The following is a 15392-nucleotide window of genomic DNA, read 5'->3' as shown; positions in this document are numbered from 1 at the left end:
ACCGGCATTCAGCCGCCTTTCTATTTTCCGTCATTTCTCCTACTCACACCATCAGATCCTTTCATCAAAGCGGGCCACTTTGCCAAACATGATCCCTGCCCGTTGTGTGTTGGTCTGGTTTCGAGAGGCGGATTAAACAGTTCCCACCAACTCTGTGATGTGGACCTTATCTCAGGTTTCTCCTAACACTGGCAGTGCTGTGGTGTTATTAGAAGCTAAAGGGCTTTGTTATGGAACACAAAAGCTAGAGGTAGGCAGCAGTTAGCACGGCTTTGTTAAGGGTTAGAGAGGTGTTAAATAGACTACACCTGGGGATGTGTTAACACCTTCACCTGTGACATCTTCAGCCTTCCTCGGAACAGTTCCTTTTAATTAAGGAAATTCAGAAAAGAAATTGCAACGAACAGAAATATCAAACGTTAATATAATGTAGGAATAATTGCAGATTAACTAAAAAAAAAGTCAAATAAGTTTCAAAGTCTAAACTTTGTAAAGAGTATCTTAATTTCTTAACAGATTGGCTCTCTTTACTGTTGGAATAGAGCTAATCCCTGCTCTTCTATCGGGGTTGCCATTTATTGATCTCGCATTGCATGGTTGTAATGTGATCAGTCAGTGCCTGTCTAACCTGCCTGAGCAAGCATACGGTGGGGAGAAAAAAAAAAAAAAAAAAAAAAAAAAAAACTTGCTGGAGAAGGCAAAAACAAAAACAACCAAAGTTTAGATGAAACCAAAACCCAAGGGTATAAATCAGCTGCACGGAACCACTGTTCTACTCCTCAATAATTCAAAAAAGTCAACTTTTTTGGTCGGTTGGTAAATTCAATTCAATTCCTTTTCAAATATACATTTGCCCACAGTGGAGCTCCAGAATGGCTTTAGGAGAGAGAAAGACAGCATTCTGGGCCAGCTCAGCGTCAGGCCTAGTTACTCTGGATCCCCATCTCTTCTCCCTCCCACCTCCTTTCATCCCTCTCTTATCCCCCTTTTACCTCCCCCCTTCTCCTCCTCAAGACCAGTCTGGCTGGCCTACACACGCGATCCTCACGCTAGTGCGGCCTAAGCCCTGTAAAGGCTAACACAAGCTCAGTGTAAAAACTCCTATTGGACCCCACCTCCATCCCTCTATCCTCCTCACTTATCCACCAATCCCCTCTTCCCCCCTTGTGCTGCCTGACTACACTTTCGCTTCGCATTACTTCTGCTATTCTAACTTTTCCACTTCTGAGCACTATCAATTATGCACTAGAATAACAGTGGGGCCAGTCTTGGCAGCAGGACATAAAGGCCGATTATGAGTGTGAATAATTCAACCATCTTCATGCCATGTTCCTCTTAACAGTGATACAGGCAGGAAAGCTCTGAAGGTAATGTATGACAGAAGACAAAATGTGAACTGGGCTAAATGTACGCACAGGTCTTTACATCCCAGAGAAGTATAGAGGAGTATAAAAAAAGTCTGGCTAGACTGCATTATTAAAGCAGCTGCAAACTCTGTGTCGCTTGTCGACTGACAAGTCTGACACCTTCAAGGGCCTGACAACTGGCACCTGTCAATCTGTTACCATGAAAACTGTTAATCCAGGATTAATTCAGAATTTCATCACTCAAAGCAATAAAACTGTGTAAAAAATTATCAGAAAACACATGTTTAGTTTATAACAAAGCGAGCCAGCAATCAGATATTTCCGTTTTTAAGTCACAAAATTAGCAAAGAATCTTCCACAACCTTCATGCTCTGAACATATCTACCTTAACTTGATTTTTCAATAATTACACGCAAAGGTTCGCAAATGTGTGGCTCTTCTTAAATCACAAACAGTAATAAATGTTTCATCACTCCAACAAGAGACAAGCACGCACCCTAACCTAAAACAAGAAATATGGTGCATCTCATTTCCCTTCAAGCTATTAGACTGCCTTAACTCTGTACCTCTTTACAAATACCACTGACACGTCAACAAATTGTCAGGAAAGCAGATTTTAAGGAAGAAAAAAAAAAAAAAAAAAAAAAAAAAGGTAGAAGCAACAGCAAATTCTTTTTTTTTTTTTCTTGAATTCTATACTACACACTTTAAAATCCACTGAACGTGACAGTGGAAATAATGGTATTCATGAATATGATTTACTGATATACATCAAAATTAAAACACAAATTAGGGGCCATTTATTCTGAGAAAACAGCAATGTATAGGGTGGACAGGAACAGACTTGACAAAGATAAATAAAAATGTTATTAATTTTAGGGTTTTTGTGTTGAGCTGCATCCTCCTGCCAGACAAAACTATCATCACCTATGAACAGATAGTATATGTGAAAAATAAAATTATTATCTCAGCTTTATGACACTGCTTCGTGCTTCTTTGATTAATCTTTTAAGTGTGTGTGTATACATACATATATATATATATACACACGTACTGATATAAATATATATGTTTGATTGTTTTTTTGTTTTTTTTTAAAACAATAAGTTGACATATTTTCAATCTTGAATGTCGTAAAAAAATTTACCTGCTTAAATAGTTTATTGAAAAACCAACTATGACATAAAAATGTTGCTAACAAACATGTTAATAGCATATTCTCTACATAAACAGCCAGGCCAGATGTCATTCCATTTCCGAAGGAAAAAAAAAAAAAAAGACACTTCACTCGCTCCTATTTGTGCTTCCGTTTGACATGCACGCTCTAATCCTGGCTGGAATGTCTCCGGTCGTGGAGTCCTGCGGCCCCGAGGAACAGAACAGCAGGTGAAACTGAACTCTCTGGGGACTTGTCCCGCCTCACAGCTACTCCAGTAGTTCTGCCAAACAGTTTAACCAGAGCCTCCATTACGCGAGAATCTAAATGTGTGAGAATATTTCTTTTCTTAAACCTGGAAAGTGTTTTTCACAAAGTCAGAAAAATTTTTAATTAAACCAGTATTGTTCTATGTCTTATCATAATCAACGCTGAGCTTCTGCACCTGGTGAAGAATAGACGGATCATTACAGATTGCAAAATTTGCCAAGGAAGGTTATGCTTGCTGAAAAACTTTTCCTGCTGCTTTAAACATTTCAAATCAAAAACTCAGTTGGACAGAGCTGTGTTAAAGTGTTAAAAATGGAAATGAAGTAAGGGAAGAGAAATACCCCCCCCCCCCCCCCCCCCCCCCAAAAAAAAGGGAAAATATGGGAGGCAATTTTTTTTCTTCTGCAGCTACAACATTAACTTTAATTCTGACAGCGGGCATGCTGGGTCACCTCTACAGGGCCCAAAAAGCCGAGGACAGTACAGTTAGAGATCAGGTAATCCCAAAGACAGGAAAACTGGATGGAAGGACAAGAAGGAGAGGGCAGTATGGGACGGAAGAGTGGGAGGAAACTGACTGGCCTATATTCCTGGGATACTTGGTGGGATAAGGAGCAGAGGCCATGATTGTGCGGATTAAGAAAAAGGAGGGAGATACTGATTGGATAAAAAATAAATAAATGAATAAATCCTTAAATGACACACTGAGCAAAAGCTTTTCAAACCCAACCAAAATCATTAAAACTCATATCCATCGTCACATCAACTTTTACAAGGCCAGGTGATGATTGTCCCTTCAGCAAAGCGGGTTTAGTGATGTTTTGGTTTTCAAAGCCCCACAGAGAGATTAAGGACTTTAAAGACTTTTGTATGCATGACCATCGTGGAGAAAAAACACACACACTCCTGAGGATGTAGCTATAGGCAGCGCTCATCACCTCTGTTTATCTGGAGGGCTTAGGCCACTTTGGGGACTCCCCTTAAGTCTCACTTATCTCATTAGAACCTTAAAACTGATTAATATGAATGCCAGCAGAGGCCAGCTCAAGGCATTCGTAAGAAAGGAGGAAAGGAGGAAAAGAGAAGGGAAGGATGGGGGGGATTTTAGAGGAAGGGGGTTTTTGTGTCTCCGGACAATGAGCTGATGGGCTTTTTAAGCCTCTCAGTGGCTCTGGGTTAATACCCTGGGCTGCAGTCATGGGATAGGCTTCGGTTCAAAGGCTGCTGCACTCCAAAGCTCACTGCTCGCTGATTTAGAGGAAGAAAATAAACAAGCTGAATAAATACTGCATCTCCTTTAACTTAAACCTCAACAAAAAAAAATAATGAACTGCCCTTCCAAAGCAGCACAGTGATGTACTGTATATATTTATATGTGTGTGTTCTATGGGTGTCATATTTGCTTGTGTGGTATAATGTTCAGAGTAAGCCTGGCCAGTCAAAGCTGGGCATAGATGAGAGGAGGGTGAAGATGGGATTTATCAAACGTTCTGGGGATCAATCGTTTTCTCTTCACAGGGGAAAAAAAAAAAAAAAAAGCCCACCCAATACAGTTTCACAGTGGAATACCAAACACCACACATAAACAAAGATGCACATGTACACACACACACACCATGCAACTTCATGAAATGGGAAAACTATCAAGCAGCTCTCCAAGGAGCAGGCTCAGAGAAATGGGTCAAGAATAGTGCTGTGCTCTGCCATAGCAGTGGGTCCGCGTTTCTGCCGCTTCATTAAAACAGAGGTCGGCTCAGGATAACTGTGCAAGCACACACAATCTCACGCATGCGTACAAATGACTACGCACAAGTATGCCAGCAGACACACAGACATAGACGCCCATGAGCGCGAAACACTCGCTCGTCTGAGCATCAAAGCCAAATTCCACTGAGGATTTTAGAATCGGTTCAATGTTACACACGTTTTAAAATTATTTAGCAATGTATTTGATTCCAGATTCTACTTAGCGTCTACATCAGACAAGTATGTGCTGCCTTAGATGCAGAAGAGTAGAGAAAAAAAAAAAAAAAGTTTTTCATGCCAAAGTAGTAGTTGTTGAAGGTAATTTGGATTTTAAATTATGACTCAAGATACTTTTAAAAAACAGTGTAATAGATACAAAAAATACTTTCAAGTATGTGATTTTTTGTTTCAAAGTTAATTTAGTTTCTTTGTTCATTAAAGCCTTCTAAGTAATGCAGCCAGAGAAACACACAAGACAAATATGAAATTTGTTTCCTCTACTGTTTGAATTACAATAATGTATAATCAGTCAAATTATTCATTATAGTGAAAGGAATGCATCACTTTACAGCTCTCGCCTGTAAAGTGTGTCTGAGGACAAAAGCAGCTCATTCTTTTTGTTCCAGTTTGTCTCCACACAGCAAATATACAACATTTTGGAGTGAAACCCTCCATTAAGCCGCTACATTGCACACACCCTGTATTCTGACTTTGATACATGCTTTTCAGTGGGAAATGCAGTTCCAAGGGCACAGCGTGCTATATGTCACTGTAGTCAAGACCAAGATGCAACTTAGTACCACAATACCAACCCCCGAGTAAACACAACCCTGTGTGTGGTGGTCTTCACTGTCAGAGGAAACAAAGCAGGGGTCTAAACCTGCAGGCTTAATCCTATCTCTGCAGAAAACAGCCCCAGGGTTCACTAAACCAAGACCGCGAAGGAAACATCTCCTCAGGGTGAAGATGCAGAGTCTCTCCACCTGGAGAACCACAACCAACCAACCAGTCATGGTCACCACCAGGGAGACTGACAGCAAGCAAGCTGCATGCATCTTTAAGCCTTGGCAAGGGCAGGCAAGAGGGAGAGTGGGGAGTTGATGGAGTGGAGGAAAGGGAAGCAGGTTACTTGGAAATGAGAGAAAATGCCAGTTTTTCTTTTCCACACACTGTCACCCCTGGCTCCTACATGCCTTTCCCCTCATGTCTAGCTCTTGCATTATACTCCTCCTCTCCTCCCTTTTTCTGTCCGTAAGCGTACTACAACTTCAGCTGTGCACGCTCCTTTCTCTTCTGCCATTCACCCCATTCTCCCTCACTCCTCTCCTTTGCCCTCCCTTTTTCCCCCTCTCCCTCAGCTTAAAACGCATGCATTACTTTCAGCCCTGGCTATTTGGAGTGGACAGAGAGCGCAGAACAATGGCCGCCTTTCAGTCTCACAGCCCGACACTGGGGGGGAGGGGGGGGGGGGGGCATTGGCTGCTAGTATTTTTCTCTACTGTCATTTCAAATAATCTAATACAGCTAGCTTATTATTGGCAGGTCTTGGTGCAAACACAGACGGAACAAAGTGAAAGTGACATTGTTTGACTACTTGTTTGGTTATATTCAGATGTGTAGAAAATGGTCACAACAGTGAGAACTTCGCAAAGAGGCATACATATGAAAAACAAAGGACATTAATCAAGAACGAATTAGTACTTTCACCTGATTTCGTTCAACTTTGCCGTGAATGTGTCCAATGCAAACATAAAAACACTGAGTGAAGCATGAGAAGCTCCGATACTCAACGCACAAAGGCAAGGAAGGGGATAACACCATTTCTGACTGCAGGCAGTACACTGATGACTGAAATGTGCTTTTGGGGATATAGAAGTCTGGAAATAAACCATATAGACTGTATCAATTCTGCAGGGAAAGCAGACAGCACAACTGTACATGTGTGTTTCTCTGTCTGCGAAGACGAATTACCTCATGAGTCATTTACAACTGGCTACAACCCGTCAATTAGGTCTTTATTCACAAGCTGGAGATGTGTTCTCTTGTGGGATCTATTCTCCACACTGCTGTCCAGCTAGAAAAACATCCACTCACTCCCCCACAGCCCCCTAAGTTGAATAAGGAAAACGGCAGCATACGGTCCGAAGCCAGCCTACCATGAAAGGAATTATCTGTGGAAAATGTGTCTGGCAAAAACCAAACTGTCTCGACTGTTCCCGTCAAATTTTCCAGTTGAATAGTGAGCGGTGACAAAAAAAAAAAAAGGTTGAAACCCATCGGTTGCGTTGGCCTTTACATGCAGATTTCCTGTAAATACAATATGACTTTGACAGTAATTGAGTATAACAAAGTACAATCAAAGCAGTGCTGGTTCATATCCACAAATGTATGCAGCTCTCACTTCAACTGTACGCCTCATATGATTTTGGCTGAGAGCAGAGGGCACACAAGGCTATCAGACCTCTTCAGTAGCGCCCCTCTCTGGTCAGGGGAGAGTAAATCTACCAAGTAACAGCTGTTTCCAAGCCTCCATCTTACAGAGCAGAGTAGAGGATGTGATGAATAGGATATGGTAGCGCCATTTTCAGCGAAGAACGAGGAGCTATGATAGACAATAGAAGATTCCTCGACTGACATTTGAACTCTCACTGTACCCCGAGTTATCATTTATTCTTAATAACCACGCATTTTATGGGGTTCCTAATACGAAACACGAGCCATTCTTTGTATTCTTACCTCTTTCTCTATTTCCTTTGTTGACCGTAACTGTAAATCCACTGAGGTGGTCACAGTAAAACCACAACTTTGTAATGCGGTGATTTAAGAAAAATAAAGAGCTGGAAAAACATTTATTTTTCCACTTCTTATAATTCGATTCAATCATTGAAGGTGAGAAAAGAGGGGGGAAAATAGCCCGTGAATAAACAAACAAATGATATGGAAGAAAGACTTCCAAACTAGTAGAAGAGAGGACTTTTTTTTTTTTTTTGTCGCTCTCATGCCAGAATACAAGTTTTCCATCAAGCTTTGCACATGTGGATGTTGCATAAGCTGGTTAATACTTTATTGTTTCCAAGTACAGCTATAGAGAATGTTCCCCCACGGACTGAATGCCAAGGGTTGAAAGGGGGCTAAAAGACTGATCGCTTAACTGATAGCAGTGTTTTCAGCACTCCATCTGACCTTGGAGTGATTACTCTGAAAACAAAAACCTGAACATTAATATGTGGTTCCCAGGGCAAGTGAGGGAAACATGTGCAACTGAAATGAAGCTGCCATTCAATGTTTCCCAAGTTTGTCAGTGCAGACAAGAAGTCCTGCTGCTCTCTGATGGATAAGCTAACATTTGAATTTAATACCGTCAACCTTGGTCAGGATGAGAAATATCTATCTAATCATGAGCAAACATAGGTTTTCTTAAATTTGAGTGAATAAATGACCAACTGAAGGTCAACAGGAATGAGATGAATTGCTCACATGTAAGAGGAAAGAACAGTTTCTAAGCATTTTTTTTTTTAAAGTTTAAAGATTAAAACAAAAAAAAATTTGTTGGATTTACAAAAATAAAAATTGAAATTATTTCAATCTGTACGTATACATACACACACACACACAAACACAGACAATGAATGTCTTTTCTGTCCAGTTGTAGGCTGCCTTCAACAGGATTAGCATATCCAAGACTACAGCCTGACCACCAGGCACCCCTAGCGACAGGGCTGCTTCTGTCCACCGCATAGCACCTCCACAAGGGTCACGGCCAAGAGTCCTCCCCCTCTTCCACTGCGCACTGAAGAACAGCTGCTCTCGCCAAGCACATTGACTAAGCATTGACTACTGCCTGCTGGGCTCATTTTCTAGTTAATAGAAGAAAAAAAATTCTCATTTAAACAGAAAGTGCATTTACAGGTCTGGTGAGAAAATACAAAGTGTCATTTAAACCTAATAAAGGAATTATATCGTGCAACACCGTCATTAGAGTTTGCTGGTTTTCCATTAAGGTCTGTGTTTAGTTTTCTATAACCTCTGCCTTGTTCTCTTTGTGACCCTCTCCTCTCACTGTTTAGTTGGCGCTTGTGCTTACCAATGGCTAAGGGATAAAAAAAAAAAAAAGACAGAAGGAAGGGTTATTAACAAGAACTAATCAACTCTCAGACAAAGACAAAGGGTGATGACTCAAACCAGACGAGAACAAAACAGACTTCAGGGCCAGTCTGGATGGAAATGATGAGGTTAGAGGAGACTAGAATGGGACAAAAAAAAAAAAAAAAAACATCAAATGTAATATGAATCTGATTTTAAAAATTACAGGTTCTCAGAATTTCATAAATAAAAGCTAATGTAAACGTTATATTGTAAGATATCATTTTCACATCTGTCAGATGGGTGTCTAGACCAACTTTTCACCTCCTTGCATATGTGTTTTAGAGGTTCGGCATTTACACACACATACATGCAAGCACTGCTGCTCTGTATGAGGAAATGAGAAGCCAAAGGGAAAAATACGTGATTTAATGTCCTTGTGGCTCATTTGTCACTTTGCAAGCAAATATGGACACATTTAAACACAAAAACATGCACAGACAAAGACAAAGACAAGACTGCAACTGGAGCATGCATATACCAGCGACGCGACTACTGACTACAGATCTCCGATTACAATGTATTTGAAGAATACAAACGTGAAACTACAACACACAGCAAAATTTCCGGAAAAATGTCTTTGCTGAGCTACATATTATGGAGCAAAATACAAATCACCTTGCGAAATTTGCATGACCACAACTGCATCAGACTGTTTATGTTAATAACACCCTCCACTTCAAGGAGAGTTGGTCACTACTTTGTGATTCACAAGCCAACTTTATGCTTCGTTACTCCTCGCCGTCTGTGCGTGACCTTCCTCTCAGCTCCTCACAGAGCGTGCCTGACCTCTGAGCGTCTTTCTCCACCATCAACCGTGTGGGGACTTCGAAAATGTCTAATTGTATTCATTCATTTTCTGCGCCTGGCTGGAAGAGATGGAGGGAGGGAAGGGAAGGAGGGGGAGCGAACGAGTCAGGTAGTGGGAGAGAGCTCAGAGGTAAAGCGGGAGAATGGCAAGGAGGGCTACGGGGATGACGAGAGAGCAGAGCGGGGGGGGAGTAGAAGGAAAGGGCTGCTGTCTCTTCGGCACTACAGCTGAGCCATCATTAGAGCAACGTCTGCCCCCTTATTAGAATAAATGTTCATAAGCAAAGACGGCCAGTGTGGTAGCAGAGGGCAAAAATGTAATTTCAAACTGAGGGAAGTCTCTTCAGACAAGAAAAACCTGAAGATTTCTTTTGTGTCTCTGTTGTACCTAACTTTAACCAAAAATAACAAAAGAGTGAGAACTAGAAGAGAGACTTTATGTGTCAAAGGGAGGGAAGAGAGAAGGCGTTATTCGGAATAATTAAGCAGTTAGCAAGTTCCTGGTTTCACGCCGCGATTGTCAAACACAACAGTGGAATAAAGCCAGCAAAACTGCCAGAAAGCCGATCTCAGCCACTGCCCAAATTACCGACACCACAAACACCCAGCAGACATGACTGCGAGCACTGAGTACAAACAGCAGTACTCTACATTAGCCGACCATTCCTAACCGATCTACAGAATGACTAGGATTCTGACCACTCTTAAATTATGGGAAAAAAATCTCATCTGGAAATAAATAAATAAAATATAAAATATATATAAATAACAGTAGAATGGACTTTAGCCTGATCTTTTTTTTTTCTTTAATGTCAAATTCAAATGTTTTTCATTGATAAAACAGACAATTTCATGTATAGATTCTTGTGGTGATGTGGCAAAGTTTTTAGGCACGACTGATTTAGTTTGTGTTTCCATGTACAGTTTTGCTCCATAAGATTTCCTTCTGTGTATTTCAATCAAGTAAAAAAAAAAAAAACATCACATATTGCCCACTTATACCAAACATCCAATCTAGGTACAGTACATTAAAAGCAAAAGAGAATTCATGACGGAACAAGATTCAAACTATAGCTCTATATAGTTTGATGGATTATCCAACTTGAGCAATTTTAATATACGTTTCATACAGTGGAAGAAAGACCAACAACATATAGTTTATACTGTAGGTAGAAAAGAAAATCCTTGAATGTGGTCAAACTCCAACAACTACAAACCTAGAGTCAGACTAAAAAATAATAAATAATTTAAAGAAAAAAAAAGAAAAAAAAAAAAGAACTGTAAAATGATCCTTTAAATCACCCGATAACTATGTTCCCAGCAAATTACATTAGCTTTGCATTACCGATACCATATGTAACATGTGTCTTCGGCTTAAATATTTGTGTGCACGGGTGCTCTCGGTGTAAATTCTCAAAGCAGTCGTACTTTCGGTGTGACTGTGAAGCCTCTGAACAAAGAAAGACGGAGACAAGTTTCAGTGCCACACCAGTTCTCTACAGTAATGCAAGAGGAAAGGGACTCAATATTTATCAACTGAGTCATCAATGAGGTGGCGTTTGCAACCTCTCCCTGTCTCCTTTTCCTCTCTGCTTTTAAGTTACCTTTCTAACTTCCTCCCTCAGCCCTGCAGAGGTGAGAGTCAAACAAACTCTATTTAGAGTAAGTAGAACGAAGTGACTGTTAGCGCTACAGCCTACGTGAAAACCTGTTTCCTTTCCTCGGGCAAGTACGGGCTTCAGAAACAGCTGAGGCTCAGGAAACTACCCATTTCTCAGATTTTACTGGAGCTCAGAGAAAGCAAAACAAAAAAAAGCACAGCGAGCGTGCAGGCTGTTGTATCACAGTGATGGTGTTTTCTCTGCAGTGGGTCAGAGATTAACAGTAGATCTACCCAAATTCCCTTTTTTCTAAATAAACTTTTTTTGTCCTTTGCCAAAAATGAGAAAATGTGTCAGCAACATCTGGAAGGTATCAAGTTGACTGAGCAGCCAGTCCCGTCAAAACTTTTTTTTGTTAAAAAGAAAAAATAAAAAAATAAATGAAAGTATGTCTGTCAACGGTAGAAATCAAGATTCGACTCGGAACTGTGTTTGCCTCTATTGAGGACAGCGGTCCATATAAATAAACAGCCAGCGTAAGTTGGATAAGGGGCCGAGAGCATAGCAGTCACGGTCTATGGTATATCAAGCCCAGGATCTACACACCCCGCTGGACTGGCCCGGACTTCAGCAGAGAGCTTACAGTCAGCACTCCGTTTGTACCCTGACCACTAATTGTTTCAAGCAATAAATCATGTTTTCCCAAACTTCAAACTGAAAGTAAATAGTTGTGTAACAAATTCAGCATGTGCTATTAATGGCTTTGCTCACTCTGAGGATTTTATTCAACAAATACTAAGTGCCACTGGCAGCTGAGTGAAAGATCTCAGTAAACTCCACAAGCAGCGCTCAGGCTTAATGAGCCTGGGACAAAGCTGTGCAGTGTAGCTCCAACAGGCTTTCGGTAGCAAACGCTGTCTCAACAAAAATGTACAATTTACACTGAAATGGACTCAAGGTGCTCGAGCCGAGAGCTTTGTGATTGGAGGGTTGCAGGACACGAGGAAAAACTTTTATTCCAACTTTGCTGAAGTTCACTAGAGCGGTCGATCCCTTTTAGCAGAAGAATCCTCCCACAACTCCCATCAAGTTTTTGTTGGATTTTGTTACGTTGAACACACATTTGTCGATCTATTAATCCAAATGAAAACTAAAAAACCACCTCTTTATATTCCTATAACTTTTGACGGTAGCTATTTGAACATTTATGTTTTTAAAACTCACTATATTAGCACTTTGAGACAATAAACTTTTGAACAGTCCCAGTTCATCCTCACTAATATGACAAATAGTTCAAACAACGTGGAAACATCCACTTTAAGCTGAGCGTTGTAACATAAAGTCAAAGTTTTCATAAGTTTTACAAGACATTTTCACAGACTAAAACCGGTCACAGTTGGGCACTTTCACGTGACACATGGATTTCATTAGACTTAGTTTTAAAATTCAAGCTTAATTTTAACGATGAATTTGTTGTATTTTTTTTCCAAAAGCTTGAAAAACTTCCACACTAATTTAATTGTTTTTTTCACTGCACAGTGGCATGCCTCAGAGTGTTTGGTGCACTATATAACCATGCTGCACAGTTACAAAAGAAGGAGAAACTTGCCCAAAATATCAAGTTAATTAGAAAACAATTAAACTTCATCAAAATTAACTTTTTCTTTTTTTAAAAGCTTTTTCTTTCTTCCCCCTTTCCGTCAGGAACATTTTGAGCTTAAAAGGTTGTTCTTTTATGGAATAACTCTTTCAAGAATTATCTTCTAAAAGAAAAAAGACAAAACTTGGACTTTTCACAGTTGGAAAAATTAACAAATTAATAAATAAAATATTCCACTTAGGCTTCAGCATATTATGTGTCTATTTTATTCAAAGGTAAGTTAGACTTTTTTATGTAATTCTTCTGCTGTGGTGCCTAATATTTACGAAGCACTCCCTAAAGTACTTTTTTTAACTTCAAGGTTAGAATGATCGCTGTGCCGAACTAAAATTGATTGATACATTGTGTAAGCTTGCTGGCTACATTCACTCGCCAGTTTCTGAGGAAGTCACAGGAAGAAGAAAAAAGGAAGAAACGTAGAAACCAGCTTTCCCTCAAGTATACACGTCTAAGTCGCTTGGCCTGTAAGTTTCCCTACAACTGAAGTTGTCCCAATAAAGCGGGTTTTGAAGCGAGCAAACGAATGGTCATATTTAGACAATATGCGTTGATCTTGACGTGTTTGGGGGGTTCACCTGATTGGAAATGGTTAGATAGTGTAGTTGATGGGTTGATTGAGTCCACCAAAAAGTAAAACATCAGTTAAAAACAAGATAATCCCGCAGGTTTTATAGGTCTGCCGTTGTGTCTACCTGAATAGCTGCTTATCCGGACAATACTGGCAGCAGGTAAAGCTGTGCAACACCGGACCATGGATGTTGTGTCCGGGCCTTATTGCGCACGGTTTATGCTACAGCTTCACGGGGGACGCGCTGTTCACAAGCAGTCACGTATTGAAAATAAGACACAGCAGCATTTTGTACTGCTTTTCCTGTCATTTGTGTCAGTCTTTACTACCTGCAGCTACTTGCATTACGCCCTCAACGCAGAGAATAAACACCGACTTGGTCCTGCAAACCTGGGAAGCCTGTGGTTCATGCAGACTAGAGGGAAACATCGCCGACTCTCCGTGGTAAACCTGTCCGGTGCGAGGCCACTTACTTGGTGTTGGTCCGGTTCCAGAAGACGGCGTAGCGGTCGGCCACCACTTTGGAGCCGGGCTCCTGGCTAAATACACACATCAACAGCACCAGGCAGATGAAGATGACCATTTCCACTTGCAGCATCACTACAGCAAAACTTCGGCACGTATTCCTCTTCAGTGTCTTTCAATCAGTCGAGTTATACACGGGCGCTTCAACCGGGACAGGTGATGAGTCTCAGTCACATGTGGCCGCGTGTTTCTGGCGCACTTTAGTGAATGTTAAACAAACTCGAAGAGAAAGGGGGATTTGTGAACATTCAAGGGAACACTTGTTCAGGTAGACGGAAATGCGAAGTTACAAATACAATGCGTCGCCGTCTCTTCTCTCTGATGCGGGGTTAAGGTCCAGATCAATCATAAGCTTTATTTCTTGGAGGATGTCAGCTCTGAGAAATTCGTGGTGGTCTGGCAAAATATATTTCCCTCGAATGCACAAGCCGGGAGATCAGCACATAGCCACAGAACGCGCAGCACAACAGGCAGTGTCTTCGGTGCCGTGTTCCTCCTCTGCATGCAGTCTCGGGACGCAGCCTGTGTCAGGGCAAGTGACAACTGCTGAACACTTATTCCTACTCCACACCGAAAGCGCAGGGGATTAGTCGGCCCAAAATGTGATGGGGAGAAAAGAGAGAGGGGCTCAATGTGTCCAATGACGCTGTGAGGCGCACGTCAGATGTCCATGTTTTGCAGGCAACTTTTTAAAGCCATACAGTCAGTCAGTATCTGGGGATCAATGACAACGTCACACTCGGTCTTTCGCTTCCAGCGTAAAAAACAGTGTCATCCTTTCTTTGCGATTTACCGGAGGTGTCACGGACGAGGTGGGGAGGAGTCCTTCTCGGTGTCGGAGAGGACAGACTGCGTTGTGTTTTCTCATGCGCTTCTCTCTGTGTAGACGCTTCTCAACAGCCGCATCCCAAAGTATCCTCTTCATATATAAGCCATCGTGGAGCGTGGTGGAATGAAAAAATGACGGCGTTGTTCCATGTGCGTGCTCTGCTGTCGTTGTCTTTCTCGTGTTTTGGTTGAAAACGCCGGGACACGCACGACGGTGGAGGTAAGGCAGGCAGCTCCAGACGCCGACTGAGATAGTGGGTTCGGTTACGGCGGAGCGGGGGATAGTCCCATTGGTTTGAAATTATTTGAATGGGCGTCACTTGAACAAAGCCAAGCCCCTCCCCCCAGCCAAAACTGAGCTAATTCAATTAGCACAAGGTAGAGCTGGAAGGGGAGATAGGAGAGAGTTACCCTGGGCAGGGAGCGCCTTTAGACTCTCCACTGACAGATCCGACAGATAAGGGCGCCCGGCGCTATTTAATTACAGGCAAACGGACGCAACGGACAAGAAAGAACACGAGCTCGTGTTTCTCTCACTCAGATAAATTCAACTCAATATATAGTTGCTTTTTTTTATAGCAAAAAAAGCCAGTATTCCGGGGCATAGGCTAAATCTATCATACTTTTATAAATGTACAATTTTACAATGGTACAAATAAAGAGGGAAAAAGTCGAGTCAAACAATATACTGTGTCTCTTTAAATTAAAAAAAAAAAAA

General features: G+C 41.4%; 1 protein-coding gene across 1 annotated transcript in view; it reads right to left on the bottom strand.

The window, feature by feature from the left end:
• efna5b (ephrin-A5b) overlaps nt 1–14942 on the bottom strand; it is an 88610-nt gene extending 73668 nt beyond the window's left edge. Inside the window, exon 1 of the mRNA XM_075467714.1 lies at nt 13795–14942. Within this exon, the coding sequence (XP_075323829.1) occupies nt 13795–13919 (125 nt within the window). The 5' untranslated portion in view covers nt 13920–14942. The remainder of the gene's footprint in view (nt 1–13794) is intronic.
• Nucleotides 14943–15392: the final 450 nt, after the last annotated feature.

This window comes from Odontesthes bonariensis, chromosome 6, assembly GCF_027942865.1.
Source record: "Odontesthes bonariensis isolate fOdoBon6 chromosome 6, fOdoBon6.hap1, whole genome shotgun sequence".
Lineage (NCBI taxonomy): Eukaryota > Metazoa > Chordata > Actinopteri > Atheriniformes > Atherinopsidae > Odontesthes > Odontesthes bonariensis.
The sequence above is the reverse complement of the archived record's forward strand: the minus strand, read 5'-3'. Positions and strand labels throughout refer to the sequence as shown.